This window comes from Manis javanica, chromosome 13 (assembly GCF_040802235.1).
Source record: "Manis javanica isolate MJ-LG chromosome 13, MJ_LKY, whole genome shotgun sequence".
In the NCBI taxonomy this organism is placed as follows: domain Eukaryota; kingdom Metazoa; phylum Chordata; class Mammalia; order Pholidota; family Manidae; genus Manis; species Manis javanica.
The window spans coordinates 74,124,501-74,143,323 of record NC_133168.1 but is presented as its reverse complement, the minus strand read 5'-3'; the positions used below and the strand labels follow the sequence as shown (position 1 = coordinate 74,143,323).

General features: G+C 47.4%; 1 protein-coding gene across 3 annotated transcripts in view; it reads right to left on the bottom strand.

Moving 5' to 3' along the window:
• The window catches only part of SLC22A3 (solute carrier family 22 member 3), an 86,566-nt gene extending 69,227 nt beyond the window's left edge, over nt 1-17,339 (bottom strand). For all 3 annotated transcript variants that reach the window (XM_037023867.2, XM_037023871.2, XM_037023877.2), the window contains exon 1: nt 16,921-17,339. In XM_037023867.2, coding sequence (XP_036879762.1) covers nt 16,921-17,331 — 411 coding nt within the window. In that variant the 5' untranslated portion in view covers nt 17,332-17,339. The remainder of the gene's footprint in view (nt 1-16,920) is intronic.
• Nucleotides 17,340-18,823: the final 1,484 nt, after the last annotated feature.

The following is an 18,823-nucleotide window of genomic DNA, read 5'->3' as shown; positions in this document are numbered from 1 at the left end:
GGCAATGTTGGGAATGCATTATTAGACTTGATTGAATTAATACATTTTATGTTAGACTTTAGAGATGGACACTGAGACATCGTCCATGTGACACATTCGGGAAAGGCCTTATCTATGCACCAGTGGTCCACACCTGAGGACACAGCATCCCCAGGTGACCACTGAAATCACCTGTGCCTGTCCATCAGCAGTGCTCTCTCCTGTTCCCGCAGGTGCACAGCTCTGGGACATCTCAGGTCAGTTGTCACAAGTGGATAGAGAAACCCGCAGTAGCAGTAGACACTTAAAATGGATTTAGTTCATAGGATGCAAATCATGCAGAGGTTTACTTTAAACCATATCTTTAAATAAATTATACATGGAAAGTCAACAGAAAGAACCTGAATGAGCATCAGAAGGAAAATCTTTTAACACCTTCCCAAGAAAATATCTTATATACAGTTACATGTGGAGCTGGCATTTCAAACTGAGTTTTAAAACATTTTAAATTGGTTGTTTCGATCAAAATGTAGAATTTTAGATGGGGGAGGGATCCTGGGGAATAGCCTGGGTCTTTTCAAACACTGTTTTAGAAACAGAATTCTAGCTCCCCTCTAAAAAAACAAGCAAAACAAATAAACAGAATTTTCACACTAAAATAGAACTGGTGAAAGTAAAATTATTCTGCTAGCAACTGCTGCAATGTCTAGGACTGGCAAAATGTAGTTGGAGATCCACAGATCTACAGGCCATCTAGATTCCAGATCACAGGCCAATCCATCCAATAGGCCAGGGGTTGGGTGATTTCTAAGGCAGCTTACAAGACCCAGAAGTGCTTTAGCAGAAAAACACATCTTTTTCTTTTTACCCCTTTGTTCTTTTTGGACCTCAAGGGCAGAAAGTTGAGCTAATTATGTATTATAATCATTGGTTATACAAGACCCCTGTCTTATTTTATTTATTTATTCATTCTCTTTTATCCCTATTCCTATTCCCATCCCATCCCCACAAAAGAACCATCCTCATATGTTGAAGTGTATCTTTTTGTTTGTATTCGTGTAGAATCTACATTGTTATGTGTGCACGTATTTTTAAGTTTATGTAAATGGTATTGTATCCTAAATCTCATTCTGTTCCTTGCTTTTTTATTCTGTCCTGTGCCTTAACGGACCCTCCGTGATGCTAGGTGGACATCTAATACATCCTTTCTGACTGTGGCATGGAGCCTCCACTACATTTGACATTTGCTCTCTCCTGTATTGTACCAACTCCCCGCCACGCAAATACTGCAGCAGTGAACATGCCCGCCTTCTGATGGAGGGCTTGAGAACTTCCTTCGGGATCTGTGCATAGCAGTGGAATGGCTGGGTCATAGCATATGGACACGGGCACCTAATTTGCATCAGTAGCTCCAGATGGTTCCTGAGAATAGTCCCACATGCCCTGCGGTCAACCTACAACCTACCAACACTTGGCATTGGGTTTTTCATTCCTAACCAGCCTGACGAGGGCCAAGTTCTATCTTGCTTGCATTTGCATTTGCATTTCTCTGATTGTGAGTGAATCTGCAGGCTTCCTGTTCTCAATGAGATTTTTGGTTTCCTTTCCTGAAAACTGTCTGTACCCTTTGTCAGTTCTTCAAAAACCTGTTCTTTTTCTTGTTGATTTATCACAATCCCTGTCATATTCTATAGATATCAGTTAATCCCTGTTGGTTGACACATCAAAAATATCTTTTCCAATTTTCCCTTCTGGCAGCTGCAGACCTGGGAGGAGTCACTTAATCTCTCTGTGCCTCACTTCCCTTCTCTATAAAATGGGGTAACAACACAGGCTCATGGGGTGTGTGAGGGTTAGATGAATTGACTGTTTACTATGTTGCAATGTTTTCTGGTAATTAAAGAAGAAAGTGAGTTTCTAAGCAGGAAGTATGTATTAATAACCGTCAGCTTATATGTAGTATATTATAGTGTGGCTTTTTGTTCTTCTTGGATATTAAGCTATGCTCGTGGATTAAATTTTAGTGTCTATTCAGTGTCAAGAGAACTGGATTGCTTAATATACTGCCCCAAAATAGGAGGCAAATTTGTCCTTTTAACCAACTAGAATACAGGCACAGGCCATGCTGGGACCTTTCCAACCACAGTACCTTTGGGGCAGCTTCTGCAGCCCAAACTTATGGAAGGATTTCTGTGCTCGTGAAAAACATGGAATGAAGAGGGCTTCATGGTGGATGGGATTTTAGTTCTTTTCAAAATGCCTCACTCCCAAAGGGCCTCGGAGAAGGCCCGGGAGCCACCAAGGATGCTCACACCTCCCAGATCCATACAGGCCCTGCTGAGGGGACAGCTGGGGATGGGTGGCAGCTGCCATCTGAGTTGGCAGAGAAGTGCAGCCTGCACTGGGCCAGGGCTCTAAGGTGTGCCACCCGCACTCCCCAGTGAGTCTCCAAGGCTGGAACCTGCTCCCAGGGCTACAGGACACACCAGTCTCCAGAGCATCGTTCAGCTTCAACACTCACCAAGACTGCTCACCTGTAGACGGACCGCTGGACCCTGCCAACAAGCAGGCACTGACTATCCACTAGGTCAGAGGCACTGGCTCTCTTAGGCCTTTATCAAAGGCCAAAGGTCAAAGGTACCCGAGTCGTTGTTCCTGCCTTGAAGCAGCTGGCGGTGGTGTGGAGAAGGCAGAGTGTGTCTCAGCACAGAACAATCGAGGCCCCACAGTCAGGCCACAGGTGAGAGGGAAACTCCCCCACCAAATCTTCATTCTGTTACTTAGCTGTGTGATTCTGAGAAAGTCGCGTATTTCCTCCTTCTGTGCTTTAGGGGTTTTTTTTGTTCATGTAAAATGAACAATAATATTTATACAGCACAGCATTGTGGGAGAACTAGATGAGATATTATGCATTGTGCATAGAGCAAATGTCCAATAAATACAAGCTCCTGTGATGAGGATGGTGGAGAACCAGGCACCGGAGGAGGGCAGAGGTGGTATCGCCTTCTGGTGCGAGGGAGGACAGTTTCATGGGGACGTGGGTTTTGCGAGAGGTAGGCGGAAGCCAAGGACAAGAACAAAGACGGGAACAGAGAAGAAAGGGTCAAGGGACAGAGCCATCCAGTTTGGAGGCCCAGCCAGTGCCACACTGGCCTGCTGTCCCCGGCACCAAGCCCCTGCCCCAACAACCATCTCCTGCGGGGGGTGATTCACACTCTGCTCTCGCAGCTCTCCCTTCCCCTGGCTTCTGCTCTCCAATCCCTTTCCTCTCTGGCTCCTCTCTTGGGACGCACTACAGCCATGGTGACAGGCAGACCCGAAACTGACCCCAACTCAGGAGGAAACCCCCACCTCCCGAAGGCAATATCCAAGCATGAGGAGACCTTCAGGGTGACAAGGGACTCAGCCCTGCCTGCTGTGGCCTGGCATCCACACTGGGCTGACTCCCAGGGCTGTCGAGTCTGGGCCTGTTGCTTTCCTCAGACGGCATCCAGCAGGGCAGCAGATGAGTATAGAGGGGAAGCTGCGGCAAGGCTGGGCAGAGCCCCGATTACAAGCCCCAGTCCCTTGCTCCACCCAGTAGGCACTTGGGATGCTTAAATGCAAGAAGGGACACGATCAGAGCAATAATTCAGGAAGATTAGGAGATGACATTTCTTTTGCAAGACACTGGCTTGCACTGCTGGGAGTGGGTGGAGGATGCAACACAAATCTGAGCAACACACCATCGGGTCCTTGAAGAGCCTGTATCTGCTGGGACAGTGGCCCCACCACTTACCTCCAAACAATGGCAGATAATCATAACTTCAATCAGAAAGCTGGGGCTTTTCTCTCTTGTGTGTAAAATGTGAGGAAAAGCATCTCTAGATGCTGCCAGGCTTCCCGCCCACGGCCGGTAGCACCCCAGCTGTCTAGGCGGCTAAAGGATTTCCCTGGGTTTAGGGAATCCAAGGCCCTTCCCAGCGTCTCTGCTCTGCCTGCCGTCAGAGGACAGTGTGAGGTCTGAACCAGCCTGACTCCAGGAGCCCCAAACCAGAACAGGCACACGGACGCCTCGGGCCTCGGGCCCGCATTTGGTGACAAAGAGCAAGAAGGAGGCACCCGGCCAGGGGGTGGGAGGGTGTCAATTCCAGGTCATGACTGAAGAAATGGAGGCTTGGGAAGTCTTGCCAAAGCTTGTAGCTCTGGCCTTACATCCTGGGTCTCTCCTTGGTGTTTATCACTGAGCCCCAGTTATGCCAGCCCTAAAGAGTAGATCACTGCCATGTCCCTTAGTTCTGGAATCTTGGTGCCCTGCCCGACAAAAGCTTTCCTCAGACTGCGGGGTTCACAGTCCACCTCTAATTCCCAGCTGCCCCAGGCTGCCTCTCTGAGTTGATCTCCTCAATATCCGTGTTCACCAACTACAATCATCACCCGTCCCTGAGCACCTATGATGGACCAGACAACATGCTAAACACTTCGCATGCCTCCTGTCAACCCCACACAACAGTCATGATTCCCATTTGGTAAGAACCTCAGCTCAGAAAAATCTCAAACTAAGCAGTTTGCCCGTATTCACGCAACCAGTGAGCTCATGTTCTTGGCCGCTCCTTTGTCCTAGAGATAGGCCACACTAAACCAGTTCAGATCTAGAATTTGATAATTTCTTGACATAACTGTCCATCGATAAATGGTAATTATCTATGTCTAGAGTGGATAAGCACAAAAACAGTTTTATTTGATTTTGCAATATACTTACTTGGTTTAGTTTATTTTTTGTTTTATGTATTGAACTATAGTTTATATACAATCATGTATCGGTTTCAAGGATAAAGTATACAACATAATGATTGACAGTTATCTACATTATCAGATGCTCACCCCAACTGGTGTGGTACTGCTATGTGTCAACATAGAAAAATGTTATGGAATTAATGACTATATTCTCCATGCTGTACTTTTATCCCCATGACTAACTTTATTATGATTGAGTGGTTTAGATTAAAGTCAAAATTCTTCTGTATGTGCTCTATATGCTCACATCCTAGACAGGGGATCACAGTCACCCTACAGGGCACCCTACATGGCTCCCTACAAGGGGCCTCAAACAAGTCTATCACATTGTTGCTCAGTAGTGCAGACCCAGAAGGTGCACCAGCTACTCTAGGAAAGGTTCTTGGAACAATTTCTTCTATCCTACAGAAACTGTGGAATTTATTCATTTAATTTTTTAAAAGTTGAGGCCAAATTAATCTTCATTCATTTCAATTCAGTTTTCTCCTCTACCCTGTATATTTAATATTTTTAATTATCTATGTGTCTTCCCTGTGAATGTTCACTTTGAAGGAATTCTTTGAAGAAAATGAAAGGGAACTCATTTCTCACGAGATGCCTGTAAAGCATTGTTTTAAAAAAATCACCCATATTAAATGTGCACACTGTTTTCTGCACGATCCCTTAATCCCCATAAACGTGCTACAATCAGTCTTCAGAATAAGAGATTCTGGTGCTTGTCCCTTCTGTTTATGTCTCAGAGGCATCGGCTGTAGCTTCCCTTCCCAGGGGCTTGGGACACAAATGTTGTCTTTCATCTTGTGCTGCCTGCCGGCCATGAAATGCTTCCAACTGGCGGAGGGCCTGTGAAATCAGAGCTGCCCTGCCTGTGCGTACGCGGGACATAAGCAACAACTGGAACGAACGTGAGACACTGTCAGGCAGAGAGGATGAGCAGAGCATTACGCAGAGTCGTCATCACCATGGCCGGGCAGCCCCTGCGGCTCTGTGCAGCGCTGCCCAGGTAATGGAAGCTCTGTCTCCTCTTGGGAGTGTGCCCTACCCTCAGCCTCCTTCACTCTTGTGGATGTGGGCTCCAACTCCAGAAACCTGACAATACTAACAGCAAAAACTTTCAAAGCCATCAGACTTCATTAAGACCAGACTGTCTCATAGGTCCCATTGCTCTAAAAGTCAAGGCTGGTCCACCTTGTTTCGTTTCTTCTAGCCAGAGGGACCTGCTCAGGCCCTGGCTGCATCCGCTCTTACAAAGCCGTCCTTGGGTCTCCCACACTGGACGCCAGTGCCAATGGCATTTCACAGAAAACCACCATTTCCCAAATCTGCCCCCGGGTCACACAAGCACCAGTCAAATAAACTTTCATTCCATGTAAAATTGCATCCTGTACTATGACACACTAATTCAAGTCTTCCATGGGAAACTCCTATTTCTGCATTATAAAGCCAGCAAAAGTTAAATAATTCTATCTCAATATACAAGTGCTGAAAGAGCTGACACCCACCAGGAAGAGAAAGCCCTCGATCGTTTGGGCGAGGAGAGTTGGACCACTGGTTTGTCGTCATCCACACACAGGAACAGGAAACCTACAAGGCCCCATCTAATGCCTCACATCATTTAGAGCCTTCAAATTTCATCTCTGAACTGTTTTTGAAGAAATGAGAAAACACAGCCTCCCACACTTACTTGCAGGCATTATCACAAATAAGTACAACGTCAGTTCACAGTAAGACCTACAAAAGAAATGCTATATACCCCCTGAATTGATGCACTCCTGTCAGAATTACTATACAATTCTTAAATGTCTTCACATTTAAGTTAAACATTAAGTGTAATGTGTACATGTAAATAACCTGATACTTGAAGCCGAAGGTGTGGGTATGCACTGGGAGGCTCTGGTCCATTTTTCCACATGATGGTCTCCAGTTTCTGGTCCCAGCATTCACTGTTAACATGGAACATCGGAGACTCGCCAATCACTTGGTCATTTCCCCTGCTCCTACCCTGTGACAGTCTTACAGGGAGGTCACCTGCCTCATAAGACTAGGTCTGAGAGCAGAAGAATCACCTTTGTTTCCAAATCCAGACACGCAGCTGTCTGTCTCCCTCGGGTAGTTTCCAGTGTGTGAACGGCCTACGGCATGTCGCCCTCCTGAGATTCTCCGTAAGGCCCTACAGTCTCACGTAAATGTTAAAGAAGGCAGAATGGGCGCCCATCCTAGTGCCAGGGACATCTCCCACTCCACCCCTACTCCTGCTGACATCACGCACAGCACAGCACGCTCACCTGGAGGAAGGCGTCCTGGGGAAGAATCCACCCAGATTTCTGGAAACTAACCCCTTCAGCTTTCAAGTTAGCTTCATCCTAAGACATCTTCTCACCCTGGCATGACTATCGCAACCCTGAGCTTAGGGTCAAGAATGAAACAGGTCAGGGGCCTGAAAACAGGCTGTAGAATAATAGAAATCAAGGAATCTTGGTATTCAGTTGACAGTTGATTGCTTTACTCAGATAAGGTAACAGAGGTCCACCAATGCTGCCATCACCCCCGGTCACTCACGTGACCTTAGCGCCGAGTCGGCACCTTTCCCACCACAGCTTCTCTATCATTGATCACAGGCCAGCATCCAAGCTTTCAGAAAATACTCAACAAAATCACCATACTCCTTCCCTGGCTTTAATTTTTAATTCCCCTGAATACAGGTTTTAAAGTTAAATGGCTGAATCAATTTTACACTTTGAGGGATGGGCTGCATGAGGCCCGTACTAGCCACACAATTTAAGTGCAGGAATTGCCTTAAAATACTTCTCGTATGCCCCTAACCTGCATTCCTCACTGCTTTCTTCTAGATTTACCCACGTATCAGCCCCCAGGTTACTCTGTTGTACTACAGTCACAGCAACTTAGAGCACAGCACCCCCTTTGAACGCCACGCCATGATCCCTGGCCTAGACCAGATGGCCTTGACACCGTTTGCCATGCTAACCATCCTTTGTGATTCCTAAAAGCTACACCAAGAACCATAAGGAACTTTGCCTTTTCCTCATAGTATGGAAATAATATTCCTTTCGTGGTTTTGGTTGAAGAAAGGGACAAAAAAAGAGGAAGAATTTTGGAAAGGTTTCATTTTGTCTTGCACGGTAGGCAGCATGTGCTCCCCTTCACATCCTCGGAGGGCTCACCACTGTGCTCTCAACCACTGGAGGCCAGGCCCCCCGAGTGTCCCTCGCTGACCCCGGCCTGTGCCCAGCTGTCCCTGGGCCGCATCTTGGTTGATGACACAGATGTGCCTGGAAGTATCAGAAGAGCTGAGAAAAGCCTTTTGAACATCAGCACATAACAGTTATGACCTCAAAAGCCTGTAGTTTCTAATCTTTCCTGTTTGTTTCATGTCCCAAGTTGCATCCCCCCAAATTAGGATTCTGAGACCATGCAGACAGGGGCAGGGGTGTCGTCTATTGTCCCTCCGCTGCAGAGGGCTGGGTGGGGGAGGGGAGGGGTCAGTTTTTGCAAGGCCATGACCACCTGATGATTTGCCAGACCTCGTGGGTATGAGGGAGACACATGTCTCCTCACGGCGTGTCATTCAGCAGCACTGTGCCAGAGCATCCGACAACTGCTAAAATTTGTGTAAGATCTTCATACTGAGAACTACACACATTGCTGACAGAAACTGAATAGTGCCGAAGGCAGCAATACATCATGTTGAAATGATATCAAGTATATCATGTTCAATGGATCAAAATTGTTAAAGTGTTCATTTTCTCTAAATTGATACATAGAATTAATGCACGCACATGCACGCACACACACACGCAGTGGCCATTGGGGAGAAGAACTGATTTTAACCTATGAAGGTCAATTTCAGAGTTGGCCTAGCCAAAATTATAAAAGGGGGTCAAATTTGTCACTCAATCCTTTTTTCAGTAATTTAATTATGAAATTTATTAAATGCCAGGTAATTTCATCACAAGTATTTATTACCACAGTCTCTAATCTCAAGACCCCTGCAGCCTGGTGAGGGAGGCAGCCATGGGCACAGTCCGTACCTGGTGAGGGATACCGGCAGACAAAGGACATCAGACACCCCAGGGCGGTGGAGGGCAGGAGGTGGGCGAAGGTATTTCTAGAATAGGTAACCCTTAGCCGCATCTTCAGGTAAAAAATGGAACAGCCTTGTGAGGAAAGAGGGAAGGTATTTTGAGAATGGGAAACAGCATGTTTGAGAGCCCGGGAAGGACAGCCGGGTGTGCCCTGGAGAGGCCAGGGGCCAGCGGGGCTGCAGACACCCATGGACAAGGGCACGGCGGCCCAGGTACAGACCAAGCAGAGGACGGTCTTGAAGGAAAGAGCCTCCCTACCATTTTATCAGGAAATACACTACAGTGCCTACAGTCAGGGTAGGCTCACAGTTAGAGTTGTAACAAATAACCCCCCAAATCTCACTGGTTCAACACAAGAAAATTTCTCATTAATTTAACATTTGTTTGCAGAAGAGATGGAGGGGAGGAAGGTGGTGGCTCCCCTTCCCACAGGCTTTCAGAAATGCATCTCCTTTCATGCAAGGACCCTACCGTCTCTTCAGGCTTCAGGGCTCTCTGGAGGCAGGTGAGGGAAGAAAGGAAAAGATGGGGATTGTGAAGAGGGTTACCCTGGCTCCAGACCTGGCAGTGTGACATGTCATTTCTCCCAATATCACTGACTAGAGCTCTGTCACCGGCCTCACTAGCTGGAAGGGAGGCTGGGAAATATAATCAGTTGTGTGTCCTGGAGGAAAAGTAAAGATATTCTTTGCCTTAAGGGCAAATTAGTGCCTAAGAGATGTTGGTTGTTTTAATATTGAAGGCAAGTTTACTAGTACTGTATCAGGCTAGACCAGAAGCCGGCACACTACAGATCCCAAGTCGAATCTGGCCCAACACTTATTCCTTCTCTCCCTCCCCCAGCCCTATCCACCTGTTCTTTTGCCCATTCTAGAGCTGAGGAAACTGAGGCACAGGCAGATTCTGTGACTTGCCCTTGAAGACAGAATACAGAATTGCTGGGACTTAGGCCCAGGTATATCTGACCCCAGAGGACATGTATATTCTTTCCACTGTACTAACCTGCCTTATACCAAGAATCTTAACCCATACATCAACAAGCATAGACATCCACGCCCTCCTGTTGTATATCCCAATCGCTTGTACCTCTGCCTTTGCCCAAAGCTCCACCCTAAGATTTCCCAAGATTCCCAGGGAGTGTGGTTCAGCTGTGGACACCCCAAACAGTTACAGGACTTCACTAACTGTTGCCCATCTCTGGAAAGCCCCACACCTTCTGCAAACAAACAGCAGCATTTCATCGGATAAAATCTGGATTCCTGTCTTGAGGTAAAAGGATATTGCTTCTATCCCAAGGTCTACAGAGTGTGTCTGGGGGAACTGGCACTGGCTGCACCCACACAGAAGGTGTCCCTGCTCACGATGCTCCCCTACTGCTGCTCAAGGAAACGCCCAGCGAGTCTCCCTGTGTGGTCCAAGAACCACCTGCTTGGGCCTTACATGCTTGTGAGAAACAAAGATTCCTGAACCCCACCCTGATCTTTGGATTGGAAATCTCTGTGGGTGGGTCACAGGAACACACACTGACCAGTACTCCAGAGGGCACCTAATTAGCAGCCACTGATAAAATGATGATGAAGATAAGGGAATGTGGGAATGGAACATGCTTTTCCTCACATATTCCTCCTGGACTCCTCATCCTCTGAGGCTGAGGTCAAGGTCAGCACAGTTCAATCACAAGATTGAATCATAAGTTCAATCATAAGAAAACATGCCTTCCCCACGCCCGTCACCACTCTCATTGTCTCAGGGCAAGTTTCTCTGCCAGGACTTGAGCTCGTCAGAAAAAGAAACTTACCCATCTTTATATCTGTAGCTTAGTCCAGTGCTTAGCATACAATAAACGCTAAATAAATTTCAATTGAAGAGTAGTTGATAATCTAATATCCCAATTGACGGAAAGAAGCAGATGTGCTCTTTCACACTCTCATTCCTTTTGTATATATTTTCCTTGCTGTTGTTCTGGGGTCCATACTGCATGGATCTGTTTGGTTATCCTACTGTCTAGACCAAGGAGCAGATACCTAGTGGGGTGCCTGTTTACTCCTTAGGGTCCTGTCTTTACTCCATTTAGAAAAAAACTGCTCTACTATTAAATCCCCTTTGCTATCAGCAGAAAGGGCTAGTTACTTTGAGGGATGCTTGCTGAAAAATTATTTTTTTTCATAATTTTTGTTGAATAGTTGGTATTTCAGGAAGTAAGAAAACCATAGACCTCTAATAAAAACAAACAATGACAGATCCAGCTGTTGTAGATTCAGCCAGGAGAGAAAAAAGTCATTCCAGGTCAAAGTGGTGTTTCCCAGCCCAGAGAAAAGCAAGTAAATCCTCTTTGGAGGCAGCCAGATTTCCCACAGAGAAGATCAGTCAGCTGGGAGCTCATAATCAACAAACACCAAACACACAACCCATGACAAATGACAGGTTTCTAATACCAGGGATTCAGGTCATGTAGTTACTTCAGACAGTGTAATTACCAGATACAAAATACAGAGTCATCACATATACAACCTTTAAAGAAACTGAAAAATGGAAACACAAAATGGAGCCAGAAATACAGAGACTACCAAAAAAATGACTAGGTGTATTTGAAAGATAACAAACATAACTTTGATAAACGAAAAAAGATAATTGTTGAAATAAGAAGTTCAATGGATGGCGTAAATGTCAGATTTAATACTGCTGAACAGAAAGGCAGTGTTCTGAAATTATAGTGTTCTGAAGTGTGTCTGAAGAAATATCTAGACCATATCTATAGACACAGAAATGGGAACTCTGAGAGAGAGGTTGAGTCATGAGGAACAGAAGAGGAAGGTCCACCTTACATCTAATTAGAATCTCAGAAAAACAGAATAGAGAATAGAAAAGGCAACATTGAAGATAGAATGGCTGAGAATTTTCCAGAACTTTTAAAAGAACCAAAATTCACAGGTAAAGGAAAACAACAATTTGTTCATTCAACAAATATTTTTTGCGTGTTTACCATAGGCCAGATGCCCTTAAAGGCAATGTACACCAAGCTGGATAAATAAAAGAAATAGCCGCTAGACACAACCTGAGAGAAAAGGACACTTAGACTGACAACAGACTTCTCAAAAGCAAAATAAAAGCTGTAAGACAGAACCAGCATCTTCAAAGGACTGAGGAAAAATAATAGCAACATAGAAGTATTTACCTAGCAAAACCATCTTTCAAGAATAATGGTGAAATAAAGACATTTCCACATAAACAAATACTAAGAACATTTACTACCTAGTAATACACTTAAAGTTTTTAAAGATCTGCATCAAAAGGAAATGGGGAAAAGAGACACCATATAAAATAATGAGCAAATATAAACCCAAGCATACATGATCTACACAAAAACCATATATTAACAATAAAAGGGTAGATGTAGATGATTGACTGCTATGGTCTATAAGACAGGAAGGCAAGTGACTGAGTCTAAGTGTTTAAGATTCCTAAATTGTTTCAGAGAAGGTCACAGTAGTAAATGTAGGTTTCTTAAGTAAACTCTGTAAAATTTCAAGGGTAATGATTGAAATAGTTGAAATAAAGGATCTAAAGTCCAGACAAATAAAGAAAGGAATAAAATAGAATAAGAAAAAATTTTTAATCATTTTTAATGAAAGGAAAAATGAGGGATAAAAAGCATAGAAAGAATAAGGTAAAGGAAAAAAATAGATGGTATAAGAAGCCGGAACATATCAATTACCACAATAAACGTAATGAGACTAAGCATACGCGTTTAAAGGAGGCTAAGCACACTAGTTAAAAACAAAATCAGGTTATTTGCATTTTACAAGAGACACATCTAAACTATCTGAACATGGGAAGTTTGCAAGTGAAGGATAACAAAAGATCTAGCACACAAATGTTGACTAAGAGAAAGTTGAGGTGGCTATATTAATATCAGACAAAAAGGACATTAATGCAATATACATCATGGATTTTAGATAGGGTCCCTACACCATAATAAAAGGTCCAATTCATTATATAGGTTTTAAAAATTCTAAATTTGTATGTACATGCATCAAATAAAATTGCTTCATGTATATTTACTCTAATTTTTCTTAATAGGCCAAGCAGATGGAAACTTGATCAAACTCTAAACTATTTTAACAGCACAACTGACAAGCTCCAAATATTGGACATCTATAAAACCCTGCACCCAGTAGTTAAAGACATTCTTTTCAAGCATGTATGAAAAGTTTATAAAAACTGGCCTCTCTTAGAAGGCCAAAAAGCAAGTTTCAATAAAATTCAAAGAATCAGTATCATATAGACCACATTTTCTGACCATACCAACATTAAATTAGAAGTCAGCAATTGAAAGATAAAAATATCAACATACATTTGAAATTTTAAAACAAGTCTCTGAATAAATCATGGGTCAAAGAAGAAATAATAATGGAAATCTAAAATACTGAGAATGTGTTAATAATAATTAAAATCTGCATTTCAAAACTTGAATGCAATAAAAAAAGTACATAGAAGGAAATCTGGAGTTTCAAATATTTATACTAGAAAAGAAGAAGCTGGAATTTACCGAGCTAAGCATCCAACTTAAATTGGAAGAAATGTGCCAAAAATAAATTCCAAAAGCTAGAAAAAATAAGAAGGGGCAAAAATTAATGAAATAGAAAATGAACAATGCCATAGTTGGGTCTTTAAAGTAATAATAAAACAGATGTTCTCCTGATGAGGTTGATACAGCAAAAAACAGGGAAGGCACAAATAATATTAGAAAAAAAAAAGAAAAGTAAAATCTTTGCCTAAAGTGCACAAAGCAAATCAGAGGGGCAGTCCAGGCTCACATTTAAGCCCGGCTAAACTCCTTTCTCCAATATCCACAACAGTGCACGCCAGTGAGGACAGGATGCTGGTGGCACTGATGTCTGTGGGTTGGCCTCCTGCGTTGGCCTTACCGTGTGAGATGGATGTTGAGAAGCGAAGCAGAGACACGTGAAACACAAGGACAACCCCAGAGACCAAAGCAGCCACCACTCTCTTCAATGGGACAGCTACTTAACTCAAATAGACTTGCCCTTTATTGTGGGGGAAGAAGGATCTGGAAAGGAAAAACCAGATCCTATTTCTAAAGGTGCTCTGAAGGCTGGTTCCTACTGACAGATTAGAGAGAACCTCTTCTTTTGTTTTTTTCTTCATGGATGGCAAAAGTCCTCACATCAGTTTCAAAGACTCACTCCCTGGGCAGTGAATTGGAATATCTGGTTGGTGGGGGCTCAGATTTCTCTGCATTACATCATAATTTATTCTTCACAATGTCTGACAACCAGATAAGGTTGAGGTCCAGACATGAGGGAGGTTTGCACCGAGGAAGGTATATGCAGGTGAAAATGCACCACCCTGGGCTGAGCAGGAGAAACAAGCGGGGGGTGGGGTGGGGGGGGCAGGAGTGCATCCGCCCTGCACTTGGCATTGACTTCTGACTTAATTCCTTGAAGCTATTTTGCTTTGTCAAATGAAAGGAGGATAGATGAAGTTCACACCAAGAGTAAAGAGCCATTCCAAGCAGTGAAGCCTCCCATCTGCCTGAATAACCAGCTGTACACAGAGTGGCATGGAGGCCAGAGGACCAACAAAACAAGTAACAAGGTCAACAAGGTTCAACAAGATTTCCAGCAGGTTCTCAAGTGTGAGTGATCTGCATTGCCTGGACTTGTGCTAAGAACTCAGAACACTGCATGGAGGGAAGGGGACCAATTACAATCAAGACCTCTGTGTCTGAACCCATCTCAGCTACACAGAAGGTGTGGGACTCTGGCAGGCTCTTCAATCTCCTGCCTCACGAGCATCTTCTATAAAGCCAGGACTAAGAGTTCTCCCTGAGCATAGTGCAAGGGTGGAATACAGTAGCCATGTGAAGACATTCCGGAATCTGCTGCCCTTCCACCTTATAAGCTCTCACAATGCACCCCTTCTCCTGATTAAGATATTATACTTCAAGTCTATAAAGATACATTGGTTACTGGTGTTAGCCACATTCATTCTTCTAATCCTTGACAGTACATGAAAAAAACAAAAACGAATTGGATCACATTCAAAAACCAAAGACAGCAAAGTATTAGCAGGGCAGTGCTCTGAAAGAATAGTTGTTCTGCACGGCCGAACCTCCTGAATAGAGGGGGCTTTCCTCTCAAGAATCAAAGCATTGAAAACAAACAAGCCAGAAGAAGCAATTTGGGATTAAAAAAAAAAATCTCTCCAATAAACTTCAAAACTTCAAAAGTATGTCGGCAGCCCTCAGGAGCACCTACTGAGTATCGTTTTACTTTTCCTTGAAGGTTTTTATCATTATTCTGAGCACACGGGGCAGCCATTCAGTGACGACGCTGATGGCATTTGCAGGGACTGTAAAGGTTTAATCCAGCCCCTAATTTTACAGATGAAAAATTGAATTCCAGAAAAGCTGATTCACCCACGCGATAGAGTTAGTTGGAGACCGTGCCAGACCCGGGCCTCCCAACCTTCCGCCCCAGACACCACTTTTTAGGAGCTCCTGACCTTTGTAAGACCCCCTGGCCCACCTTGAAATAACCTCTGAATGCCTGAAATAAATCTGGAACCCCAGAAAGTACCTGGGCACTGACTTTTATGTCTCCCTTCCCTGAGGTCCATGGATGATGTTTGCCCATGGAAACCCCACTCGACTGTGTGTGCATTCTGCCTTCAAGGCTCATTTTATTCTTCATTTGGGGTTTAAATGTCTTCAAAACTCAGTTATACCTGAGTGTTGTTCAAAACTCTCCAAGGGGAGTTCTATAGTCTGCCTGGGAAGTAAGCGCTAAGCAGCCATGTGGAGTGGAATAGAACAGCCACGGAAGAGAGGCAACTCACCGTGCAAATGCCCTCTCCTACCCAGGGCCACACCCTGTCCACTCCAGCTGTGAAATCCCTGACAACAAGGCCGCTGCAGTTTATAAAGCAGTCCCCAGCGTTACCCACAGAATAAGTAGAAATCAAAGTACCCCAAGCACACATGCACACTGCCTGGTGGCCTGCCGTAGGTGGTGTCTCCGTGTAGCACATCACAGTATGTGCACACACCCACACATGGCATTACAGAACATGCACCACGTCAAAGATCTATAATCCCAACCCCAGAGAGAGGAGGTCACTAGACCGCGGTACACCATTAACAGTCGAAGAAGGGGCACTAACTCCCAGCCCAGCCTAGCGCAGAAACCAGTGCCGCCGCCAAGGGCTCATGAGGACCCACCTAACCCCCGATGCAGTGCCTGCCCAAAACACACTCAAGGAAATGTGGAAGCAGTCCCTACCCGGCCCCCAGCAGCCACCGCCCGGTAAGTGGGGGGTGAGGGGTGGGTCCATTTTGAAGGACTTGTAGCCCCTTTTTGCTGCATTCCTATAACGTATTAGCAGGGGGAAAAATGTAAACCCTTAATCAAAACCTCAGCTTTCCCAACTTATCTCAGATGTTGCCCTTTGCCCCAAAGCAGTTTTACCAGTCATTTCCCGGGGAAAGCCTCAACCTTTGTCCTCTGCATTTCCAATAATCATTTGGGCAACTAGAGAAAGTTTGCTGCCTTCCCCCGGGTGGTTTCGCCTTCACTCTGCCCTCTGGAGACCGTGAGCCGGTCCCGACCAGACCAGCGGCGCTGGCGCACGGACCGCACTTCCCTACTGCGAGTTCGCGCAGCATTTCCGAATGCTGAGCAAACACCCCGCAGCCGTCCCGCACATCGTCCCGGGCGCTGCCATTCCCGAGGAGGCGTGTGCCACGCATCTCGGCACCTGGCTTCCATGACAGTTCCCGCTCGCACCTGAAACCAAAGCCTCGCTCTGTTAACGCACTCGCACCGAAAACTGCACGAAAGGCATCCGCCACGCAGCTCTTCCAAATGCGGGGCGCCCCCAGAGGGAACCGGCGGGCCCCGGCCTCGGCGGACCTTCCAGGGGGCGCCGCCCATGCTCCCGCGCGCGCGGCGCCCAGAGCACCGTCCGCTCCCCGCCGGCGTGCAAGCGCGGGGCGGGCGCGTCGGGCCGGACGGCCGCGTGTGTCCCATGCCGGCCTTACCTCGCTGACGATGGTGGCGGGGGCCTGCGCGTACCGCCAGCCGCCCCCGCACGCCACGAGCGGCGCCGAGCGGTTGGGGAAGGCGGCGAGCGGGTCGGCGCAGCTGAGCGCGCCCGCGGCGGGGGCGGCGGCGGCGCTGGCGTTGGCCGCCTCCAACAGGAAGCGCCGGCAGCGGGCCCCGGGGGGCGCCGTGCGGTTCCACTCCTCCTCGGGGCTCCAGCCGCAGCGCTCGGCCAGCGCGGCGGCGCCCGGCCCGCGGCACCAGTAGCGCTCGGGCCGGCGGCCCAGGAAGACCACGCCGACGAAGAGGAAAGCGAAGGTGACGCCCGTCAGGCACAGCAGCAGGAACACGCGCCGCTGGAAGCGCCCGAACTCGCCCGCCCGCTTCAGCGCCTCGTCGAAGGAGAGCATGGTGCGCGCGGCCGCCCGCCCGCCGCCCGGGCCTCCGAGTGCCCCGCGGGCCCGCCGGCCGCCGCCTTCACCCGCCGCCTCCCCCGCGCACCCGCCTCCCGCCCCGGGCGCCGAGCCAGAGGCCGCCGCGCCCGCGGCCCCCTCCCCCCATCCCTGGGTGCCCGCGGCGGCCGGGCCGCTATCCCCTGGGGCGCCGCCGGGGGTCGGGGTGGGCGCGCTGCGGGTCCGGGGGGTGGGGCGCGGCCTGGCCTCTGGCTCTCTGGCTGCTCTCAGTTGGGCCTGGCGCGGAGCTCCATTCGGTCCCTGCCAGCAGCCGGCTCTGCAGTCGGCCCCGGGTCGGGCTCCAGAAGAAAATTCCAGGGTCACCCAGCTACTCCCGGGCTCCCCGGGCCTGGCCTCCCGGCGGACCCGAGCTCAACCTGGAGGCACTGACTAGGCGTGCGCTCCGGTCTGCACCTGTGCCCCCGAAGCCCCCAGCAGGCCTCGTCCTCTCGGTGAGCAGAGGCCGCTCTGCGCACCCCTGGGGCGGGACAGCCAGGTCCTGGAAGAGTGGGCGACTGCGGAGCTAGAACCACGCGGGACTGGATTTTGGCAACATCTCAGAGATCGGCCCACTTTTCCAAGGGCATTTGGGCACCCACAGGGGTTACACGTCTTGTTTGGAGTCCTGAAGTTCAAAGACAGAGGGACTTCAGTTCGAAACATGTTCCCGTAGTCAGGGCCTCAACCACTTACTCTAGGCCTGAAATTGCCCAGAAAGGGTGTTTATTGTTTGGCTTGAACCGTTGATTTTAGCTTCTTTATTTGCTTGCTCCCCAAGATCCACAGAGCCATGTTCGCCCTGCCCTTCCGGCGGCTGCTCTCAGTTGGGGCTGCGCGATCCGTGTCCACGCCAGGATGGCTTCCCTGGGTGCTACCGTCCACTTCCAGGCTTCAGTCCTCAGCTGTGCTGGTCACCCCGCCTGCTACCAGCACTCTCCCTGCCCTGCCTAGCCTCCTGTCTCACCACGTGTTTTCTGAGAATTTCTCCAACTTCTCTCCAGACTCAGTCCCATCCTCAAAAATCGTTCTACCCTTAGCTTACTTATCTTGAAGGGCCAAGAGGCTGGGAGCGCACAGACACGTTCCCAGAGCACCCGGCCCGGTGCCTTAGATTCCCCTGGCCTCATATCCTCACCAGCTGGTGACCTTGGGCTACTTAATTGCCAGACCAGTTTTCTCATTAGTTAGATGAGGCTAATACCCTCTCTGTGGATTGAATGAGTTGATAATAAAGTGCCAGAAAAGCTCCTGGTGCATACATAGGTCATGCATTTTAGGTTTTAGCTACTGTAACTGCTGTTCACTTGTTTCTGAGTTAATAATGTGGGTTGAGCAGAGAGGTCCTCAGGATCACAGATACCGTTTGGGATAAAACCCTTGGCAGCGTGCGGGCATCCGGCAGCGGTGCACTGAATGACAGTTTTTATTGTCCTCTCGTTCCTTGACCTCG